The 24,911-nt window shown below is 38.9% G+C and overlaps 1 protein-coding gene across 1 annotated transcript in view; it reads right to left on the bottom strand.

Moving 5' to 3' along the window:
• The window catches only part of FRMPD4 (FERM and PDZ domain containing 4), a 295,170-nt gene that overhangs the window by 18,848 nt on the left and 251,411 nt on the right, over nt 1–24,911 (bottom strand). The window contains exons 5-7 of the mRNA XM_031051118.2: nt 10,754–10,799; nt 1,683–1,787; nt 384–491 (exon numbers count right to left, since the gene is read on the bottom strand). Coding sequence (XP_030906978.2) covers nt 384–491; nt 1,683–1,787; nt 10,754–10,799 — 259 coding nt within the window. The remainder of the gene's footprint in view (nt 1–383; nt 492–1,682; nt 1,788–10,753; nt 10,800–24,911) is intronic.

Genomic DNA, 24,911 nt, shown 5'->3' with positions numbered 1-24,911 from the left:
GTAATATCCCATCCCTAGTTCACTGATGACAAGTCAGATGATATTCAATTAGCAACCAACATCTTAATCTTCTTAGTTCCTGACTTTTGCTGACAAATCATGCTAGTACTTGGCAGCATATCAAAATGATAGAACCACACAATTTTAATTGCATTCCAGGCACATTAAAATGATCACTTCTACTTCTTCATTGACAATACAATATGTTTCTAGGAGTAGAGAAATGGACCAAACCCTCATTATTTCTGAACTATGAGTCCAGCCCCATGAACACACTAATAATGTTGCTCTTTAAGCATTCCAAGTAAATTATAATTACTGAAGGTCTTGAGGAGAGTCAACTCGTATTCTTGGCACTGCACACCAAGGTATATCTAGCCTACCTTTATGGAAGTGCTGCAGTCAAAACGGAAAGATTTGGTTTGTCCATTTTCAAGGTACACCTTCAGAACATTTGGCATGAAAAGAAGTGAATTGTCCTTAACTGTTTCCTGCCAAGCAAATCAGTGAATCAGATTACAACACGTAACAAGGGAAATCTAAATGTTGTTCTATAAAAAAAGACATAATTCAGATGGATAAGTAACAACTGAAAAGGTGTTTGTTGGCTCAAACTGAAAGCAGAGTTAGCACTGCCCTGCAAGTGTCTACCCATGCTCATTACAGCTGTACTCTACAGGCCTCTTTCCCAGAAAAAAATATAGCTATTCACATGCATTTTATGTCTGATTTGGATTATTTTCTTTCCCTAAGTTCTAGCTCATTGACAATAAATGCTACCTCTAAAGCATTTAAAATAAAACAGAAAAACAGATTACTGCTTCTCTGAATATTGTGAGCAATTTAGTGTCATCAATCTACAAAACAGGAACTGCAGATCCATTATTAAGAATTACAATCAAGATATTTTACATTCTCTTTACAGCTGGATATTAAATGCTAATATCTCTCATGATTTAAGAAGAGAAATATATAACATTGTACTTAATTGTGACAATTCATAACAAGGATAGCAAAAATGAATCAGTAAAAGGAAGGAAAATAAAGCTTTCTTGCTTGTTTTCTTTGTTGTTTTTTGGGGGGTTTGTTTTGTTTTGTTTTTTTTTAAAGCAGAAATTGCTTTATTGCTTTTAACAAAATGTAGTATCAATTTATATTTTGAAGAGAGTTGGATAAAGACAGTGTGTGGAACGGTGTTCTGGCAAATTAGGAAAATGAGACAGGAGTTCAGTGCGTCTCAGAGGAAGGCTGAGTTTGCCTGAGGGCTGGAAACAACAAGTTCAAATAGATAAAAACAAATTTTATATAGGTCTGTAAGGTAATGTTAGTCTGTTTTCCTGACATGCTACTTCTTTTGAGTTTATGGGTTTTCCCACTGCAAAATTACTCAAAAAAAAAAACCCCAAAGCAAGCGTTATCAAGACTATAACGACAGACATACATGTGCTATCACCACAAAATACATTCACTAGCATTTTAATTTTATTTTAAGGACTTTTTTTCACAATATTATGGACTCAGTGGACTTTTTAAAAACACATCTCATGGAAACAGAAAACTCCTTCCCTTTGCAAGCCTACAGCCACTGGTCCTACCATATAATTCCCTCACTTTACAGTCTTGAGGTGTACCTTTGGATGAAATGCTCAGTCCTTTCTCAGTTTAAATAGTTGAATACTCACCGATACCTGGCCATTGATAATTACTTCTTCTGAGAAGCGCACTTTGACAGGATTGGACTTCAATCTTGCCTTTTTTGCAGCACTAATAAAAGCTGATTTAGGAGACTGGAAGGAAAAATGATGACAAAACATATCACATACTTTCAAGTTCAAACCTTTCTTTCCTTTTTCAGTTATTCCCCTCTTTGTCACACACTGGCAGTTCCATGTACACAGCAGCACTGCACACTGAAGAATGGAAATACAGTCAAACCATAATGCTTCCAGAGACAATACATATGTATATACATATAAGGAATCATTGATGCATACTGCACATACTGAAAGTTACACCATTGTCAGACTGGGGTGATGAGAAGGGCTCTCTGTGTACATACAAAATCCTTGCAGTGCTTTCCCAATGACTGCTGTCAACCAAACTGTTTGCATGAGCAGACAATGACCAATGACCAGTCAGTGGCCCTTCAAACACTGAATGGATAACCTTTGCATAATCCATGATCCACTAGATATGGACACACACACAGCTTTTGCCAGCAAAGTGTCTGAGAGTTCTCCAAGTGCAGTGGCATTCTTACTATTTTAACTCACTTCAAACCACAGGTTAGAAACACCAAAAAGCATGTGCACCATGCCAGCAAGTTTCTGCTGAACACACCCCCTTCATACACCTTCTGCAAGGCTTGCCTTCAATAGATTAGACAACCTTGTGGGACTTCATGAATTAGAAGTCTATAACTGTTCCTAGTTTTCTTCTGGGACCCAATTGACTTTTGCCTACTACATTATTCAATGGACTCACCTGTGATCAAGTGTTCAGACCTTGGAAAATAATTTCTCTCTCTATTTGAGGAGTTTGACTAACAACCACTTTTAAGTAACAAATTCAATATTCACCATCAGTGGGATTTCCATTTTCAGCAGCAGAAGCAAGGCAGTTTTATTTTCAAGTCAGTTCCAAACATTCTGGCATTGCCTAACTCCATAACCAGGATAATGGGCAATGGAAGAAATTCTGGCTGTGTCTGAAAATCAGTGGGCTTCTTTGGGCCATGTTTTGGTCCATTGTTCTGGTATAATGCGATTTAAGATCTTCAGAATCATATTCTATCTCCCGAGAAGTGGTCTTACCAGTTTTGGATACTGAAAAGACTAATGCATGTTGGTTTGCCACTGAGAAATAAGTGCAGACATCAGTTATGATGATCCAGGAATAATTTCCTATTAGCAATGCAGCATGACAGCTTGTAAACACAGAAACTCTTGTCACCATCACTCAAATTTTGACTCAACTAACAATCTGCAGGAGTGATGGAGTAGTCCAAAGCCACGTGCTCTTGTCATTTCTGAAACTGCCTTAAAGGTTAGATATTTTTTTTTTTGTGATGAAGAAGCCTTTTTCTAGTAACTAGCAGGAAGAAGTCTCTAGCTTATTTCTGTATGCCACTGACTTATTATCACATCGAAAACATGGTAACTGTTACCATAGGCTCAGTATCAACCAGTGAACAGGGAATGAAAGATGCCACATTCTCCCAGGAAATATCAGAGCCATCCAATAATTCCTGGAGCACAAAATAGAACCAAGAAATAAAAATAAATGCTTCTTCACTTTTACATTTCATTCTTTCTTACCTCTTCTCTAGCAGCTATGACCATACATCTTTTTAATCAGTAACAGTAAACAACAGAAAATTCAGTACCATGATCAAACCAAGCTCAGCTTGCAAAGCCAGTGCTGAAAAATGCAGATTTGAAAGAAACACCGAAAAGAAAGAAAAAATGTAAAAAAAAAAAAAAGGTTGATGTCTCAGGATGGGATCCAAAGTGCTTCTTCAGCAAGAAGGGACAACATGGAGACACTGAAGAAGCATGCTTACATATTGTACTCTAAAGATGAAAGCCCAGAAAGGCACAGTATACCATACTAGAACAATTAATACGACAATTCTGCAAGTGCCTTTTCTAATATCCCTCCCTACATAGTCCCTTTCTGCCGTGTGTAAAGGGGATAGTCTACATGGCATGCAAATAATGTGATCTTACAACTTGTTGATTCCCACTGCCACAGGACAGCACAGCTATAGCAGTAGGCTCCTGCCTCTCCCTTGCAAGGAGAAAGGGGAAAAAGGTGGCTTTCGCTTACTCTTCTTGCTGGAAGAGGCTTTTTACAGTTTGCTTCTATTCCATGATTGCCAATGAGTCACCAGTCTGGCCTCTCTTTACAGGCAGACTGCCAATTTTTTTCCCAGATTCTGACAAGGTTCTTCCCATACAGCAAATCTGGCAAACTGCTGCATGGCTCTGTTGTGCTCTAAAACCTCTCTCTAACCTCTCTCATTTCCTTTCTACTCTTCGAAAGTCACCTGTGGAGGGCATAAACACTTAAATTATGTTGCTGCAAAAATGTGATAGCAGAGCCCAACACAACTGACTGATTTGAATATACATGAGTTCCCAAGAATCCCACCGGGACAAGTGGTTTAAAGTACATATTGCATAGCCAAGGAAGCACACCACGATCTGCCACAAAACATGGGTCTTCCCTCCCTTCCCATGCCTGCTGTGGCAACGTGGTTAGGACTCTGACCCTAATGAGCCTGGAAGCAGACTGCATTCTAAATAGCTTCAAACTATGAAGCAGGGGTTTAAGAAAAAGTGGAACAGCTGTGCCAGGTATTTGGGGGAACATTCTCTCCTAGTTAAATGTTTGAGTAGTGGCACGGTTTTTGCATTTAACTGCACAGTATCATTGCTTCTACCTCTGCATCAACTTAGCGCTTGACATTTTCTCATTAAGAAAGGAAGTGTTTCAAAACAGTGTGGAAAATACCTGGGAAAAACAGTTGGGTTTGAATATTTAAACTTGTTTTTCTAACAAAGCATCAGCAAGACGATATGCTACTCTATTCTATTTTAATGTCTTCAGGTTTGTAGGCAAAAAATGCTAGCAATTAACAATCCTCAGAGTACCAGATTCATTTGTTTCTGGTACTCTGCCTTTTAGCCAAATGGAAGCCTCAGTTAATGACCTTAAGCAGGAGGTGTTTACACTGATGTAGAACATTTTTCACTTCAAGTAAAGTATTTGTGTTGTCACTTATAAAACCAGCTTAATTAGAGTGACTGTTGCAAAATGAGGAGACACATTTTAAAAAGGAGTAGAATTATTTCAAAAAACCACAAACTTCACACTCTGTGACCTAAGCACTGTTTCCTATTAAAAGCTGAAATTTATCAGGTTCTTAATTAATATTTACTTGGTTACAGAGAATTCAGTAAAAATTCATTTTATCATTTCAACACTACCTGGAGAAACTGTTAACAAGAGAAATGAAGTATTGCATAAATGTTTGCTTGGAGGAAATTATGGTGAAGACAGACTGTCCTTTGAACCCTACTTACTAGGGACTGCAATCAATGGGCATCCCATCAGCAGGGTCAAAACATGAGAAATGCTGTATTTTTCTCATTTTCTGGACTTTTCAAAATTAGATCCCACTTTTGTCAGCAGCATTACAGCACGTCATTTTTTGATAGATCTTAAAAACAGTATCCCACATTTTGACAAAAAGGGGTAAAATCCCCTTTGAGTGTTCTTGCTGGCAGAGGTACTGCAATGACAAAACCTTTACTCACACTCAAGAAAAAGAAGGATTCAGCACTTAGAAGGGCATTAGTGTAATACTGAGCTACTATAAAGAAATTAAACAAGACAGCAGTGTGGCACAATCATAAAGTGAAAAGAAAACCGAATCTGTGACAATAAGTGTAAAAATCAGACAGATATACCACAGTTTTAAGTAGTCACAGACTGTACATATGCAATCAATTTTAAGCTGTTACTTAAAATCAGTCATCAGTTTAATATGAAATATTATGTTAGAAAATAAGGGGAAAATTGCATGAATGCAAAAATGTGTTCACTTTTTGGTCCATCCCTGAAGGCAATTACATGAGACAAAATTTAGCAAGCAAATAAAACATGAATCAGAGGAAGAATTAAATTTATTAAGTGTAACAGTACATAATGCCCACAGGCAAACTAAATACTGCTATTCATAGGTGTGGGAGAGGCTGAAACAACTACACTGGCTCACAAGAGCATTGTAGAAGAGCAAGTAGGGACACAGAAGAAATAATATGGAGAAGTTTTACTGTGCAATAACTTGTAATAACCATGGGGCACTGACAGGTCATCATCAGGAGTATTTCTTTGTTAAATTTTTGGCACAAATTTAATTGCTGAAATAGTGCTCAGATTTGAGTTCTCTCTTAAAAGCTGATGAACTATCATAGACAATTATATTTTACTATTTGCATTATTTATATTTTAATGTTTTTAGATGGTTACCACAGTCTAATGAGTGGTTATATATGTGCATACATGTACCTGTAAGATGGGGAACAGCAAAACCTTACTTTAATGTGGGCACCGAGAAAATCCAATCCATTTCAACTATAGTCAATGACAGCCTACTTTACTGTGCTTTCCTCAAACCCATAAGTGAAACCACAGGTCAGCTTCAGACACTATGGAACATGCAGCCATTGCAGCTCATCTTGTGACTAGACGGGCCTGGGCTATCTGTTTATTAAACGTGGAGGTGCTCCATAAAACCCCCTCCATTAGCCTTTTTGGATTCTGCTTCTCCAAAGTTCAGGCCTTTACATTCACAGATTACTCTTTTGCATTCATGATTACTTTTCATACACAGGTTACTGCTTGTAATCAAGTGCAGAAAAGTTCAAGAGATCAGACATGCCATACTATTTCTATCCCTACAGCTCTGCAAGGAGAAGGACCTTTGGGAATCTTCACCCAGGCTAGTAGTACCATGAAGTACTATATGAATGGTAATGTAGCTGAGAAGGGATAAAGGGCTAATGAAGAAGGAAAAGAGACCTAATGGCCCCTGAAGAGGAGGGGAAGAAAGGGAAAACTACAAGGAGAAAATGCTGGACAGGGTGAAGGACAGAGGGGCTCTTTTCCATTTTACTGAAACAACATGGAAGCTCAGGCTGAATTTTCTCACAGTCTTTTTGTCGAAAAACGCATACAGGCCTTCAGGAAAAAAGCTCAGAAGGAGCAGTGTTCACTGGGATTGGCACCACTCACAAATTGAAGAAGAAAAGATGCACAGCACAGGTCTGACATGAGAAGAGTCTGCTTCAAACAACAAAGATGAGTTGAATAGTGGCCATGGACAAGCCGGCACTTTCAGGAGGCAACACACTGATGGCAAGTTTGTCATTAATCACACCGTGATCATATCCTGTGTAAGTTAAAGCTTTGTATAGAACTGACCATGACAAAGAGCTGATGTGGAAGTTGTACAGTAGAAAAGGTCCTCAGGATGACTGTAAAAAATATATACATTAAAAGAAAAAAGATGCAATTTCTACACAAACTTCAGATCTTCAAGCAATCAAAAATAATCTGGTTCAAAATGCTTGTGTCTGACTTCCAAATGATTTCTTAAACTACATGTTGGTAGTCTTTTTCACTTCAGATTTTGAAGTCTTTGTGACAGCCCTCATTCTTTTTTATATCCTTCTTTACAACCACAAGTCTAGATATGGTAGTTGCTGCCATTACACAACTCCAGAAGGCAAAGCAGCATGAAAAATACTGTGAGACTCTCAATAAGATTGTTGCCACAATCATTACAATCCATAAATAAGCGTTATTTATTGCAGTTTTTCTGCAAACATTTTATCTCAGACATCTAACTCTTATAAAAAGAAGCATCTCTTTCAAAACAGAAAAAATTCTATCCTTTTTCCATTGCAGAACTTATGCACAGCTGAATTGACATAGATCTCAGTTGGGTCTGGACTGCACCCAAGGAGCTTAATAGATTAATTGTGAAAGCAACCTATCAAATGATCTCTGCACATAAAATCTGAACAGATATAAAACCAAGCAAGTTATTTGAGTAAACTTAATATAAAATGTATATAATATAAAGTTATAAAACGTAACTTAATAAGGTAATAATCAGAATAATAGTCCATTTAGAGAACAAAATAGTCAAAAATGATAATTAAATACACTATTTCCAGAAATCAAAACTCTGAACTGCTTGAATTACTCTAGCTGTTCAGTGACCTCCTTATGAGCAGTTATGATATGAACCTAGCAGAGATCTGTAGGTTGATAGAAAGGAAAAAGTAGCCTAATGCTTTGGTTTGGTCCCAAGTAAAATTAAATTTTAATGAGTTTAAGCATTAAACAAAACTGAATGCACTTAAGCAAAACTGATCCACAAAGCTTTCAAGTAGTACTAAGTGAACTACAGAGTACTATAAATTTAGATTATGCCTACATTCACCTGCACTCATAAAGCATGGCTACTTGAAAGCTTGAAAACAAAGCACACTCTAAATAGCCCAGATAAAAACAACTAAGAAACAACATTTTTGTAATCCATCTTGGCAGATACTTTTCATGCTATGGCAAAACGAAAGAGGTTCATCATCAAGAAAAGGGATCAATGAAATATTTGTAAAGGTGTATTTCTGCCAAGAATGGGGAAGAAGATCATTCTGTTTAAAAGCTCTTACTTTTCCATTGTCTGGTTTCTACTTCATCTTCACAGTTTTATTGGCAAAATAGTAACAGGAAAAACGAAGGAGGCAAAACTAAAGAAAAGGAGAGACTGTGTGTGCATCATAATCTTTGAAGAGATAAACACTGCTTCCAAAGCATAAGACAAAATATATTTGCCAGAAGACCAGGACAGATACGTAGCTGATGTGCAGCAACATCCAGGATGGCAGAGCTGAGTGGGATGTCATCTAACAGGCTCAGGTGCTACTGACAGTAAGGTTGTGGCAGTATGCAGGCCAGCATGGGCCAGATGTTCAAGGCAACTCAGGAGAACACAGGAAACTCCACAGCCCAGGGTTTCCATAAACTGAGGTACCCTACAATGCTTCAGGGCTACAACTTGATCACACACCCTGGCAGGATCCCAACTGAATGCTTTAGGGCTACAACTTGATCACACACCCTGGCAGGATCCCAACTGCTCCCCATCCTTATATACACCTTCACTTCCACTGCAGGAAAACTTGGGCTTGAAAGTGATAAGCGAAGGATGCCATGAAACTGCAAGACCCTGGTATGGACAGGTAGGGACAATAACAGTACACAAACCAGAGGAGGTCTACAGGATGCAAGTCCTGAAGTTGAGGCTCACCTAACTAAGCTCATCCCTGACTTCAGAATAAAAATGGTTAAATTAAAGCTAGCACTCATATGCATACATCAATCACATCTTTTGTCTGCTCTGTGGACATTCCTGGGCAGACAATCTTCATGTCTATGGGGAGATAAAATGACCATCACCCTCACGGTAGAGCAGGGATCTCTGACCAACATGCCAGGATGGGGCAGCACAAGCACATGTATATAATAAACACATTAGCCCAAATGGCTGACATGACAGCAGTGTTTCATTGCCATTTGTAGCTTGGTGACAGGTAGAGGTACGTCAGTTTTGGTATAAGGTTTTGCTACTACATAATGAGAGAAGCCTTGTCAGCCAACAAACAAGGCTTGAGCCCAAAGAGTTGAGAAGATACCAGGTTATGACTTTCCTTCTTCTCCAGGTCAAAGGCTGGAGAAGGACCACATCTGTGCTGTAAGGTCTCCCACTGAACATGGAGAGTACGGTTCATGTGGGTTTCAGCTTCCTTTATATTCAGTACATACAGGCTTGCTCTTCTACTAGCAGTACAGTGAACAACACAGACAGGTAGTGCTACACTCTTCTGTGCACTTTTAAGGGCTACACATACCTATACTAATGCATGTGCCCTTTCTTCACCTGACATTTAAAGAATGAAGCCTGTCAACAGCTGAAATAAGGCAACCAGCATAAAAAGGGCAAGTGTGTTACAATTCCTTTTCCCCAACATTATATATATTCTCTGTGATCAAAACCACTGCCTGTAATCCAGCAAGCTTTAAAGGTAGTTAGGTTTCTTTACTTTGTCAGACAATGCCTGTATTTTTATGTAAGGTGGTTAACCAGACCCCAGATCACCTTCTTGCCAGTGGTCTTAATGCATCGTGGCAGCTCCTGCCTGATTTTGCTGTAGAATGTGTGCTTTTCTCTCATGATTTAGTTGCTGGTTTAGTTGACAACAACATGGTCACTTCTAAACTGGGCAGAAAGGCTAAGTCACACAGCACTGGCCATGTTGCATTTGCAATATGTGTATTTTGGTAGCTTTATCAGATACACATATTTTCACATCTTTGTGTCAAATCCATCTCACTTCCTATTTTTGGGTGAAGAGGACGCAATTTTTCCTTGTTTATCAAAACTGGTGTGTGTCAGGCTAACCAACAGGTTGCTGAATGGACTTGTTGAACCTGAAGTCACTTCTGATGCATGGCTGAGGCCCTTCAGCAGTCTGCAAGGTATGCATGACTGAATGGGAATGTGTATGGGAAGAGGGAGAGGTGCTTTCGCCCCCAGCTTGGCTTGCCTCTGTTTTCATAGGAGATGGGTTTGAGCTGACAGTTCAGGAACCCACTCCTGCATACCACTGAGTGAGGTGCAAAGGCATGTCACATCAGCCAGCTCCGAGATGAGCTGCAGTTCTCCTAGTCCCTTCATGCCAGCCTCACATAATTGCCTACCTGTATCTTCTCTCTCCCCACCTCCACACACCCTGCACTATAAATGCAGATAGAGCTCTCTTTTGCCTAAGGTACAGCTGGTTTAGCACATAACTCTGTGGGACTGAGGCATAATCAAGAAAAAGCCAGGAGCTGCAACAGGACAGAAATTGAAGCAGAACTGAGAGTCCTGCTCTACCTATCTTCCAGGTATGAGCTTAAAGATACGGTTATTACTTAACCTGCTAATGCAGTTTTTGAGCACAGGACACCGTAATGCAGTCCTAACCATCACCTTTAAGAGACACAGCCCTTATCTCACTTATTTCTTTTTATTGCACGGATAATGTAGAGACACGGACAGAATATAGGCAGGAAAGAAAAAAAGCTGCTATGTTGCTAGGAAACTAATTCAGAAAACAAGGACAATACTCACAGGGTAAGGTTGAACAACAGTAAGGAGAATCGATTCTTTGCAGCTTCTATAAAATGAAAAAAAAAAGTAAAATCAAGTAAAAATACATACTTTTATTCACTACAGATAACCAGCTTTTCTTTTTCATGGACAAAACTGCAGTAATACAGAAAAATGTTTATTACATTGACATAGCAGAGAATTGCAGAGATTAATAATATATTAGAATAACAATGAAAGTTAAAACCCAAATTGGAAAATGGGAAAGTTTTTCCCATTGTGAAACTTTCAATTGACTTAGCTTTGCAGTTTATATTATGAAATATTTGCTTCATTAGTGAGAATGCTATGCTGAAATAATGGTTTTCTCCAGCAAGAATGGAATAACATTTGATTAATCCTATCAGTTCAGCATCTATAGGGTACAAACTTCTTTCACCTACTTTACAAATACAAGTCAAATTTTATACCATTTAGCTTTTGTACACTTAATGCCAAATTTATATCAAGATAGCAGTGTTCTCAGAATGAAAATGAGGACAAAATTTAGCCCCCATTTCTTCTCTAGTACAATTTCATAAAAGTTTAATATTTGGTGAATACCCCCATCACACTTTTTGTTTTTACAAGACAGCTAATGAAAGATTTTTTTTAAAAATTGAACAGCTCTTCTTCAGGATGAAACCAGTAAATGGAAAACCTATAAACAGCTCTAAAATTCCCCAACTGATTTACAGGATAAGGAGAAAAAAATTATTAGGAATCTTGATATGATCAAGTTGTCTAGACAAATAAGAAACATATGTTATTTTGACTACTCATAGGCAGTTTGCAGTGGTGGATAACTGGGGAAAAACTAAGGCTAAAATAGCAGAAGAAGGAAGAAAAGCCAGAGTCAATATCTTTATTACATTGCTGGTCAGATGGCTGCTGAAGGCAATATTAGCTAAGAAAAGGCCAGTTGCCATTTTGTTGAGATGGAGTTGATTTTCTGTTGGTTTTACTACTTTCAAACCCAATTAATGCTTATTGATGTGATTCATTGCCTGGCTAGGTGAAGTGCAACTGATTTGGCATGCCTGACCTGCTCAGCAGAACTAACTAAATCATGCTGTACTGGTCTCATACACTGACACCTTATATGCATATTCACACCACTGATAAAGCCATGAATCATCCAAAGGGCAAGATGTGACCGAATATCCCTTATCTAGAAAAGAACTTGTTAAGCTTCAATTTTTAATCCTCTTATTAAATACTTATATCATTACAATAAAAGAGTATACAAAAATATGCAAAATAAAAAAAAACAATTAAAACCAAAAGAGTTTTCGAAAGGAGGGATTGAAGGCTTTGGTTTCTCGTATGTGCTTGGAGCAACAGAAATAAAATTAAGTTCAAAAGATAAAAAAGAAAGAGACACTACATGTGGTGCAAATTAAATATTCTGCCACAAACCAGTATGATTTTTCCCCTTTAGATATCGTTCTAGCTACTTTAAGGAATTTGCCACTATTATTTTTCATTTCAATAAAACACGTTCCAGAGTTAAACTCCAGAAATTATTTATTCAATCATGTAACAGCCTTTATCCACATTGCTCATATTTCTGAAAATTTACAGTCACCTTGATATTAATCTAGGCGTACAAGTAGACAGAAAGTCCATGGTTGTTAGCTATGGGATTAACTGCAGCTCTGGGATAACTACTCCATGCCCAACTGACCTCTTCAATTACTTTCAACCCACTAATTTAAGTTTCTTGTGAAATATGAGATTACTACCACCCCTGCCCTCCTGTGCTCTGGCTGCCTTAAGAGATGCACCTTTAAAAGGTATCAGCTTCTCCTGAAAATGGTTTTCAGCTCTTCCTTGGATTAAACCTGTCCAGGTGCCAATGTAGGCAAGATTCATTCTAGACTAACAAAAGCTTTCTTACACCAAAAAGTCAAAAGTTTTATTTTGGGGACAGGACTTTCTTAGAGGATAATCACTTGCATTGGAAGGATGCTAGACCCTGGACCATGCATTCAACACTTGAAACACTATAAAAGGGCCAGTTGAAGTATCTGGATCCAAGCATGTTACACGTACACAAAGCCAGTGTCAAACACACATACTGTTCCCTTATTATAATTGAAAACAATTTCTGTAAAACACATGCTATATACAAACCACAACACAATTAGAGGAGAGATAAATGTTTAATCAGCAGCTTTTTGATCTGCAGTACTCAATCATGACTCCACTGCATATTTTAAACCCTTCTCAACTCATGATGACAAAACTCTATACCACAGCACATTACTTTCTACTTCCAATATGGTTAGCAAATCCTGTATATCTAAATGACAACTCTTGCACAGTACTGGAGACTGTCAATCATACCATTTATGATTACCTGTATATATATTATCATCATAATTATATATATCCTCATAATGGAAAAAAATGGAATTCCTTCACTTCCTGACATTTGAAGCAAATAGTGAAAACAAAGCTTAAATTTGAAAACTCCCATGGGAGTTTCAGCAGTTTGTCTCTTTGTTCTTCCATGTGCCCCAAGTCATTCTTGTATCTGTTCTACCAGCTACTTAAGCTGTAACAAGGAGAGCATATAGATTGAGAATCAAATTAAGATGCATTATAAAGGTTAAAGTTGCATTACTAAGTACCACACATCAGGCTACATGAGACAATATCATTCAGCTACAATGCCAGCTATTGACTTTATCTGTGAACTTACAGTTGGAAATCTCTGTCTGTCTTCTAATCCTTTCTAACCGCATGTGAGGGCAGATGAGGGCCATAGGGGGGACTCCCAATATATAAACCATATAGAACAAGTGGCTGTGTTCTTAGTATGCATTCTACAGGAAATATAGCATAAGAATAAAGAGAAAATATGTTACCTGCCCTCAAGAACGGAGACTGGAAAATTATTGTATACCCTAATTTAATATCTTTTAGCAATTTTACATACTAGAGGAGTACTTTGTTTCTGTATCAGTGAAGATAAATTAGAACTGACATATAACAAACACTCACCACCCTAACAGTAAAGAATTTCTTCTTTATATCCAATCTAAGCTTCCCCTGTTTAAGCTTGAACCCGTTACCCCTTGTCCTGTCACCACAGTCCCTGATGAACAGTCCCTCACCAGCATCCCTGTAGGCCCCCTTCAGATACTGGAAGGCTGCTATGAGGTCTCCACGCAGCCTTCTCTTCTCCAGGCTGAACAGCCCCAGCTTTCTCAGCCTGTCTTCATATGGGAGGTGCTCCAGTCCCCTGATCATCCTTGTGGCCCTCCTCTGGACTTGTTCTAACAGTACCATGTCCTTTTTATGTTGAGGACACCAGAACTGCACACAATACTCCAAGTGAGGTCTCACGAGAGCAGAGTAGAGGGGCAGGATCACCTCCTTCAACCTGCTGGTCACACTCCTTTTGATGCAGCCCAGAATACGGTTGGCTTTCTGGGTTGTGAGCGCACACTGAAGCCGGCTCATGTTCATTTTCTCATCGACCAACAACCCCAAGTCCTTCTCCGCAGGGCTGCTCTGAATCTCTTCTCTGCCCAACCTGTAGCTGTGCCTGGGATTGCTCCGACCCAGGTGTAGGAGCTTGCACTTGGCATGGCTCCTGTGGAAAAGAACATTTTGCCCCAGAGATCCATCTAGATTTATTTCCAGTGCTGGAGACATCTTGGAAGGATGTTGGTGGGACAGAGTATACCCATCTTAACCCAGCATTACCACATCCTCTGTGGTTATCACATAGCCCCCTCCACGAGTGTGCCTCTGGGCCTTCCAGTGGTGTAAACCTGTCTGAGTGAACTAGGGGAACTTTAATAAGCTAGCAGACAGCCAGCCGTGAAACAACGCAGACTGATGGGGTGAGAGAGCTTTTAAGAAGACTGTGCCTTTCCACAAGGCTATTTTTGCACAGAAGTAGTGCTCTGCTTACACACACACTAAAATTTCTCTAGCAAGAGCCATGGCATGTGGGGCTCTTCCCTTTCTGTTTTCAAAGGTAACACTGCAGCACAAAAACTACAGGCAACATTTCCATGACTCAGTAGTTTCTAACTGAGAAGTACAATAGATTCAACCAAACTGGAAGCCACGCTACTGCAGGCAGATTGCTTTGGCCTCTTGATTGCATCTCCCCATAGATGAATGTTGTCTTAGCAGCAAGTGAAGAATCTGACCTTTTCAAGGCTAGGAGGATATTTTCCAGTTGCAGAAAATTATACTTTCTCAAGAGACTGTCAATAAATGGTGCAAGAACTGCTCTGAAGAGTGGCAGTGCAATTTCAGTCTCTGCCTGTCCTGCTGGCTGCACTGGCATCTGGAAGTCCCTCTGAAGATCCTGTACACAATTAGAGATGGACCTTCCTGCCATCATGCTACACAAACAAGGCAGGGTATGTCAAATGTGGCATTACATCCCAAACTCTATCTCAAAAGACAGTTGCAGGAGTGCAACAGGCAAGAAATGTAGCAAGAGGCTCATGAAATAAGGTATACTACTACAAAGGTGAAGTGTGAGATCCCAGTTTGGGGAGGAAGGGTAACATTGCATGGTATATAGATAGAAAAGATGAGACATGAGGCCAAGGCATTGATTTTGGGGGCAGAAACAGGAGGAACAACCTAAGAGATAAATGGGAACATCAGTTTAGATGCTGTTTTTTTCTGGGAATGACAGAGCATAGGACACAAAGCCCATGGCATCCAGGTCTTATTTTTGGAGACAAGGGAAGGTGTCTTGAAATCCCTGGCATCAGAAGGCTGAGGGATCACATTTGGAAATATGGTGGATGCTTCTTCTACTGCTGTTAACAGTATTACCTGCCCTTGGCCTCATTATCAATGCAGTGAAATACTCCTGACATCAAAGCAACTTCAACTTGTGAACTTCTGAACCCTACAGTTTAATTTGCATAGCTCTGCTGCTTCACGAGGTCCTTAAAATTTAAGTCTGCCATTAAATATGTGAGGACTTGCTGTGGCAGAAGCAATCTGCACAAGAATCTGGGAATTTTATAGCATTACTGTTCAAACGTCTAAGCTCTAAAAACTCTGCAAGTAATGGATGCTTGAAATGACCACTGCCACATAAAATATAAAATATATAAGCACAAGATTATTACTGCACTGCAGGATCAAACAGTAGCCGAAACAGAGCTGAGAGAAAAGATACTCTGATTTGAACATAAATAACTTCAATAATAGCATACAGAAAATTACTGTCAAAGCAAATAGCGCTTTGTATAAATGTTCGCTTTTTTAAAGGTCTGGCATGGTGTGAAAGTCAATCTTTAAAACTGTCACAGCCTGCAGCTGGTACTAATTGGAACCCTTATTGGCAGTCTCCATAAGGGGCCCAGGAGCAGCGCGTCTGCAGGCTGAATTATGCTTGCTTCCTCCGATAGAAGTTGTCCCTTCATATCACAGCTGTGGCACGCTGGTAGGCTTTCATGCAGGAGATGCCATTTCAGATGCCTCTGCAGTAAAGGCTCTGAGAATAAAAAAGCCTCCCATTCTATAAGGATGTCCATATGTCAAGCTTTCATATATACCAAATTCCCTGTTTTCTCCTTTATCAGCACTGTGGCAAGGTGAGCCCTATAAAGAAGCTGTTCTTGATTTTCAGTGTTTTATGAAGACCTATATTTACCTCTAGCCAAAATAATCCTCCTCTGCACAAATACCCAAAGTTTTCCAGTTGCTTATATTCTCAACTTTAAGGCTATTATATTTGTAACTGAGTTACCGAAATGGTAGTCAAATAGGAAATACCTGTGCATGCTGTAAAAGACTGCGTTGGTAAGGCTGCTTGAATATCAACAGCAGCATTACACATCTAACTGCTGAGCAATGTTACTTGCAGTCCTCTGCCAGACAGTGTCTTACCAACTGCTTCTTACTACATTTGCCCTCGATTAATTCTGGAGTGCAACTCTTAATATCAGCAATATGCAGAAAACTCTTCATTGACTGTGCCACCTTCCTTAGGCAACCATTTTCCTGCTTGATGGTGTCCCTCAGCCCCTGAGAGGGGTTAAACGTCAAAACAGAGTAGAGGATGACCCAGGAGTTACTAACACAGAGTTGTCTACTCCAACAGAATCTGTTTGTGCTCATTTTGGCCATTGTGGAAATGGAGAGCCAGATGGGCATGGATGTATATCTGATAGACCGAGACTTTCACCAAGTCCAACTGTTAGCATGTTACTGCCACACAATCACAGCATAAATTACTTCATGCTGCCTGAAACCATTACTGCCAAGAAGAAAAGTGTAGCGCTTACTCCCCTATTAATTATTTGTTCAGCTGTCCTCTTCTAATTAGTCTTTCTGCACATTAGTTTTAAAGGTTCAAAGACAGATAAAGCAGGATAATACTGGTCTCTCAGGTCACTCATCCAGGCCAGTGTTTCAGTGCTAGTTTTCCTATCATTAACTGCTGAAGCCTCAGAAGCTCTGAGGAGAAGTTAATTCTCAAAGTCTACTGAATAAAGTATAGTATAAGCCAGCCCCAAGATGTCTATTGATGAGACATCTTCAGGAATGGTGCTATGGATCTGCTATATAATACTATCGAAGTAAACTTTACAGAACAGGGTGATCCTATCATGAAAAAGGGAGTTCTACTCTCTTGAAAATTTTCTTCATTTGTCAGACTACGTTGTTTTCATCAGACTGCAGTGGCTTCTAAGCATTTTGAGCCAGCCCCTTCAGACAGGGTGAGCTAAGTGCAATGCTGTTTTCATGTTCTGCGTTGTCCACATGCAGAAGCTGGCAGGCATGCAATGGCTGGCAACTGCAACCATGACTCAGGTAACTTAAACCTATGCATTTAACTTCAGATCACTTATCTTTTGCACTAATGTCTTTACTGAGGACTTCCAGGAACTTGGACTGTACTGAAACGTCAAGGTTGCAGAACAAAATGGACAGCATGGTAGATTCTAACCTTTCCACAAAATCCAGTCCAGTGTTGACATGAAAGATTATGCTTTGAAATAGTGCCATGAACCAATTCTCTGGTACAGATACCCAAAATCTAGCAATGATTATGACTTCTACTTTGATTACTCCGTCATTTCTTAACTTTAACCCTCAAAAACTAAGACACCATGGCTCAGTTACAGTCGCATTCATGGTCACAGCAAAATCTAATTTAAGAAAGGCTTCTTTTTTTCTAATTTTCTGTAAAAACATCTGGATGTTCAAATTGGTTTCATTTACCTAGGAGAGGGAAAGAAAAGGACTACAACACCTTGAGTGTGTTTCTGCATAGGCCACACGTGTTCTACTACCTTATCTGAATTAGATTAAGAGAGGCTTTCTTGTGCATTACTGAATCTCCAGCAGTTGCTTAGACATCTTGATGCAGTAGCCACTTGAATTTTTACTTCAGTAGTAGAAACAGACAAAATAATGAAGCTTAGATGACTGAAGAAAATAATGAGGTAGCTTTCCAAACCCTGAAAATTTGTGTTATTCCATTCACTCATCTCAGTGCAAAAGAGAGATTGAAATTATGATCTAGCAATTGAGGTATGTTTCAGAGAGCAAATGTAACTCCATTATTCACATAATCAAGCCTTGCTGGTTTCTTTTTATTTTTCTTCCAAAGAGACACCATATAAATTTTCACTTAGGAAAGAAATGCCTTCTTCTACTGGTTTATTTTTAATGTATTTGGTGATACTATCTTAGAAAGTATCAGTCATCCTTTACTTCTTTTTTTTTCCTCTAGTCTTGCTGCAGACCCGATAGGAAGGGAAAGTTTTAATTCTTTCTATGCTGAGCTACTTCTCTTTAAGTGCCAGAACAGCATTCTCTTGGTGAGGACATTTGGACAATGGGGAAAAAAAAAGAAAAAAAGGCAAACAATAATTCTTTGAATAGTCACACATATCAGGGAAAATTTCAGTGGCAAAAGGCCAACAAGCTATGGTGATGGTTTTGCAATACACTAAATCAGGCTTCCAATACACAGAGTCTTTCAAGGCCAGGCTGGATGTGGTTCTGAGCAGCCTGATCTAATTGAAGATGTTCTGGCTCATTGCAGAGGGTTTGGACTAGATGATCTTTGAAGGTCCCTTTCAGCCCAAGCTATTCTAGGTTCTATCAGATTGAAAAATCTAGAGACATGAGCTGCACAGCTCTGGAGCAGTGTATGAACAGGGTCTACCAGTACCAGAGTGCTCAGAAACTTCAACAAAACAGATTTGATACATGACCAGCTATTGTCTTGCTTCAGCAAATGCCATAAAGTTAGCATAATAATCTACAAAAGCTTCATGACACATATAATGGTGAATTTCACAGAAATTTAACTCCATGTCCAGGCTAAACTGCACTGGTGATCGAACAAGCAAGGTGCAGCTCTGCTACCACAAACCACAAAACAAAAGCTGGACTGACTAGTAACTGCTTAACAATGACATGAAAGAATGTGAAGAAAAATGCACTGGCTGTGATGGTTACAGCATCTTTCTGGCAGCAGACAAAGCAACACTGCTGCCTTTCACAATGAAACCCTGCCTCTACTGGAGCTCTTTGCCTATCAGCTCTTGACAAAAATTAAGCAGTAGATATACTGATATTAATATAATGTAAATATTACTTTGTTAGTTCTTCTAATCTTTCAACAGTCTCCCCCTGCCCGATTTTGGTCATAGATGGACATACATTGGACAGAGAGTAGATTTACTGTATATCCTGGTGCAGTACCTTGAAGTTTGATCAATCTAGATAGTATGGCAGTTAAGAGATTAATACAAACAGCAAGTCAATAAAATGCATTATCTAATGCCAAATACTTTGAATAAATAATTAATGGCAATGAATTAAAATGATCACTGGTATAAACTTGCTATTCTTCACCTTTAAAAATAAGGAACTGAAATAAAAGTTTAAGATATCAGAAATGTAGAGGAGCAATGCCTGTATCAGTAAGATTGCAAAAGAGATCTATGGGAGTTACATATTAAAGAAGATGAAAGATCACTAAAGGTGAAAAAATATTAAACATATTTTCATTATGTGCAAATTAGCCATAATCTTTTATGATCAGAGCTTCATTTTCATTTGACTGAAGCATTAGAAATCATTACAGCTGCTATTCGTAATCTATACAGCACTGACATTTCCACTTTCAGGTTAGGGCATTGTGTATGTAGTAATGAAAAGTCAGACATTCACATGTATCCCTCATTCCTGTAGCTATTCAGTTTTTTCTTTTCCTTAGTGCTTTACAAAAAAGCAGAACATCAGATAAAACTTGCTGATTAAAAGTTAAATGCTTTTGGATCATCTTGTTTGAGAGTTATCTGAGCTTTTATTAATAATGCATAACATTCACATAGGACTATTTTATGTCAGAAGTCAAACTCCTTCACAGAACTTATCTTAGCTCTAAGTAATACAGACAATAAAGAAAAAGAAATTAAGAAGGCAAAGATACATTCATAAATGAGATAAAGCTCTTGAATTCTGAAGAATATCATATTTTCAAGCAGTATGTTATATATTGTTCTCAGTTCAGTATTAGTGGTTTTATTATTATTCCTTAAGAAAAACAGTCATTCAAAAAATGGTACTTTTTTTTCAGATGCCTGAACACTATTATTATTGCTTTTAAATCTTATCTGTTCTTTTGGAACCAGACTATCTGAGCCAATCTAAAAGTGTCTCTAGTCTTTGCTATGGAACACATTGTTATTACTATGCTTTAAAAAATTAAAGATTGACAGAAATAGTTTTAAGAAATAAATGTTCCAACAAAAGATTCATTCAATTTCTCACTAGGAGAAGTTTCAGTGGTCAGTGTCTTGAGTTTTGCAGGTTATTATTATTTCTATTATTATTTCTGCAAGGTTAGACAGTTCATGAATACTGAGCTGCAGAAACTAATGCAGAGTGATTTTTGCTTACTGAATCTAGAATAGAAAGCTGATTGGTTGGATGCCAATGTGTCACAGAAGCAGTATAAGTGATGGCAAATGTGATTTTTTAATGATTTGGCTGGGCTGCCAAAAAGGCTACTCTTCTTAAGCTACCATGCATATGGCACAGTAATTCAGATAGCAGCAGTCCTGATGTTCAGACTGTTTGTCCATATCTGTATCCCAAAACATCATTTAATATATTTAAGATGCAGACTGATATGAAGAGAAATTCTGTTGGAATTGTTGCCAGCCAATTAAGCACTTGTTTCAGTTAAGTTGCATAAGTTATTAAAAAGTTCTGCCATGAATATGTACTATATATCCAGAACATTTAAAATCCAAAGGTTCACACCCTTTTTTTCTCTTTTTTTTTTCTCTTTTTCTAAAGATTTTTATTTATTGTGCTAAAATCAATAAGGTATGTCTTTAAAAATCTATTCTATTTAAAGCTCTGTGCAACCTTTCAAAATCATATTTTTAATTTTCATCTGAAACATCTAACTATTTATGCTGGTTAACTTAATGATGCATTTACGCTTTTATATGTTTTATTTTTTCCCTTTTTATTAGTACAACTACATAATTTGTTTTATGTTTTCTGAGAGACAACGAATAACTAATACATGTCTCACTGAAAAGTTAGAATGCAAATGTATGCTTAACATAAATGTGGTTCTTCAGGAAAAGCTTAAATTACACTTATAAAGAAATCCTTCCTTGATAAAACAAAATTATTGCAAAATATAAAGGACAAAGGAATATTTGAAAAGGGGAGAAGAAAATCACCCTGTGGATACAAACCAAGCATGAAATGCTGAATGGCTGCATCCACATCCACACAGAAAATTGAAGACAGTAATTGCAGAGCAGTTGGATACACCAGTGTGAGCTTTAGTCTGGATACAATGGGTAACAACAGTCGTAAAAATACAATGCTTCTGTCTTCATTATCAGTTATACCAACGAAAAAGACCACCCACACTTGCAGAACCAAGCCGGTGCTTCGTTATCTGTACCAGCCAGATTAAAGTTCACTCAAGGATATGATTTGCACACGTGCTGCACTGAGGCCAGCCCCAGCCCACTGCTTCTGCAGCGCTGCCACGCTCTGCGCCGCAGCAAAAAGGAAAAAAAAAGGGATGAAAATTAACCAGTTTTATCACTGTCCTCTCCTGCTCCTTAGAAGCTGTGGGTAACAGTCAGGACCAAAGAGAAGGACAGCAAAATGTCTCTCTGCTCTTTACAAAAATGGTGAAGGGGAGGAGGGAAGCTGTTAGTGGAAGAGGCAAATACATAAACGCAACATATAGCTGCAGCCAGAAGGCAGTAGGAGGGAAAATGGGTACTGTATAGGGGAAAAAAGATGTGAGGGTTGACTTCATGTGACTTAAATTAATTTTATAGGTATTTTCTAATTAATTTATCCAGTATACTCGTATATTTTTCAGCTGGATTTACATCCCTTGTGGCTTGACAGGCTGCTTGTCTCCCTGTAGAGTGCTGAGCCCCACTGCAGACAATGGGATGTGTTGGAGCTATGCCACCTTGCACAAAGGGCCTTAGAGACAGACAGTGCTGGGCAAAGAGCACACCTTGCCCTGAGAAGGTAACAGTCTCTGCTCCTGGCACAGCTGCTCTAGGGTACTGAGCAATGTTTTTGACATGAAACACACAAGGAAGCAAGAGTGGTGTCATGCAAGTGCTCTGTAAGCACAAGCCATTACACCAAAGGGGTGAGGGCACACTGCTGTTGCTGTTTCTGCCTGCAGCTCCACATCAACTTGTCAATAACAATCTTCCCTGGGCAGAAGCCAGTGCTGCTAGTGCAGGCTGCCCTCACTGTCGGCAGGTTTGTGAGATGGAGCCCAGAGGAGCTTGCTTGTGAATTGCAAATGGGCCAAGGTGAGAGACTGCAGCTGTGAGGCTTAGCCCAGCCAATCATCCCCGGCACCTATTCTAACAGGACTTTGGTGGTGAGATTCAGCTGGAGCTGCCTGATGGTAGCTTAAAGTACTTCTCTAGATGCTTCCTGTAACCAGAGGGACAGTTGCAAATAGAATCATAGAACAGCTCGGGTTGGAAAGGACATTCAAAGGACACCTAGTCCAGCTCCCCTGAAATGTCCTGTCCAGCCTGGCCTTGAATGTCCTCAAGGATGGTGCATCCACCACTTCTCTGGGCAACCTGTTCCAGTGTTTTAAACAGATTCTTCCATCTTCATCCCAGTATGGCCACTCGTGACTAGTTTGGGCTAAAGGCCCAACTTTTAGCAGCTGGAGCACTGAGAGGTGAATTTTTAATCAGCTATGAGAGCAGCTTTACTATTCATAAATGACCCTGGCTTGTTACATGCACAAACAGACTAGCACGTTGCTCTGTGGGCTGCACACAGGGTTTTACACACCTCAACTCCACTACCTGGCTTTGGACACTGCAGGGCTGGCTCCTGTAGCTGCAAGTCAAATATGCTGCATAAAGATGTCTCCCATATAAGCAAACATAAGGTATGCAAAATTAAGATTTCCCTTCTACAAAATAACTCCTATAAAGAACAAAAGGGGTTTGCAGTTTTCTTCTCTTGGCTGAACATCCCATTCTTCTCTTAAACAGCTTATAATTCTGTTTTATCGTTAGTATGTTAAGGAATTTAATTTAAAACTAGCTGATGAAGTTATTAGTAATCATGAGATAAGTATAAAAAAAGCTTCAAAACTCCTATCTTTTTCATTTGTACACACTGACAATGATCTATCCATGCAAGAACAAATTCCTTGTTCCAAGGATGTGCATTAAAATTCAGTTCTCAAAGGGGACATAACAGAAGATTTAGCATGTAAAAGATACATGTTTTTTTAAGGGCTATGTGTCAAAATGCAAGATTAAAAATAGACTTGTCAAATTGAGTCTGACAGAAATCACTGTAGCATCTCTTATATTCCAATGGACATAATAGTCATTATGTAGTCACTTAGCAATTTTTCTGGGCAACCGGGAGACTTCTCTAGAGTCTAATGAGACTGCAAATGCAATTTTAAAGAAGCAAATTAAACCATTATTTTAAAATTACATTTACTGCTGATGCAAAGTGCTAGATTATGAGTATTGGCTGGCAGCTTCTTCACATCTAGACATCAGCAGTTTTTTGCATATGTGTATGCAAGGATAACAGAATCCATCCTCAAGTACAGTTTTGTCTTTTAGGTTGAATCTGTCAGCAAAAAGTGGACAAGAGGGAGAACAAGATCTAAACAGATATCCACAGAACGCTGATAATGCATTTTTATCACCTGCAACCCAAACTAGACACAAAACTGGCCAGGTGCATTTCACTGATTCCTCATGTCCTGTATGGCAAGACAAGAATAAAGAGTTCAAAATCATTAATCTGTGATTTTGTAGAAAATGATCCAATTATTAAAAGCATTCAAACTTTGCAATTATTTTCCTTTTTTTTTTCCCAAGATATTTTTCATGCCCTTATTTTATCCAATCCTGATTTTTTATGTTTCAGTGATGCTAAAAGATAATCTCAGGGCATGAGCTGTTAGTCTACAAAAGATCAACAGCCACAAAATCACACAAAGAAAAGAGGCAGGGATGAGAAGTGTCCTTACAGAACCAGATTCTCAAAGTTATTCATTAAAAAGGAAAGTGGAGGAAGGGAGATCAGAGAGCTTTAAGAGGATCTATTTTGTTTGTTTCCCTATCTCTACCCTTTCCCCAGTTGCAGTTTCCCAAGAAACATTCAAAGTTCACACCTTCCATATGGCTCTTCTGAAGATCCAGTCTCTGGAAGGGAAGTTTCCAGAAGGTCACCTATGAAGGGGATGTTTGCCCCTCAAAATCCAGCAGTTCAGCATTCAAACATCCTATCAGCATTTTAGAGGCAATTAGAAACAACCCATTCTTCTAGTTCTTTGATTCATCCTCTGAGACCAAATAGCTACTGCTCTGCTGTTCTGCATGCTGCTGAACCTATTTCTGCACTCTGATGCACCTCAAAATTTTGCAAAATGTGTTGGTGACTTCATACTTCACTCACAGTGCTGCTGTACACTGGGGCAGTGTTCTGATCAGAGCAGAGGCCTTTCTGGCCATGGGCCAAACATTCCAGGTGTCCCAAAGGACATGTAATTTTTGGTGGCATGCACAACAAAGTAATTGGTTACACAAAGCCAGACACTGGAGATGCTTATGGATCCCTACAGCTA

The sequence above is a fragment of the Melopsittacus undulatus genome, chromosome 2, assembly GCF_012275295.1.
Source record: "Melopsittacus undulatus isolate bMelUnd1 chromosome 2, bMelUnd1.mat.Z, whole genome shotgun sequence".
Lineage (NCBI taxonomy): Eukaryota > Metazoa > Chordata > Aves > Psittaciformes > Psittaculidae > Melopsittacus > Melopsittacus undulatus.
This window is presented reverse-complemented; position numbering and strand designations above follow the sequence as displayed.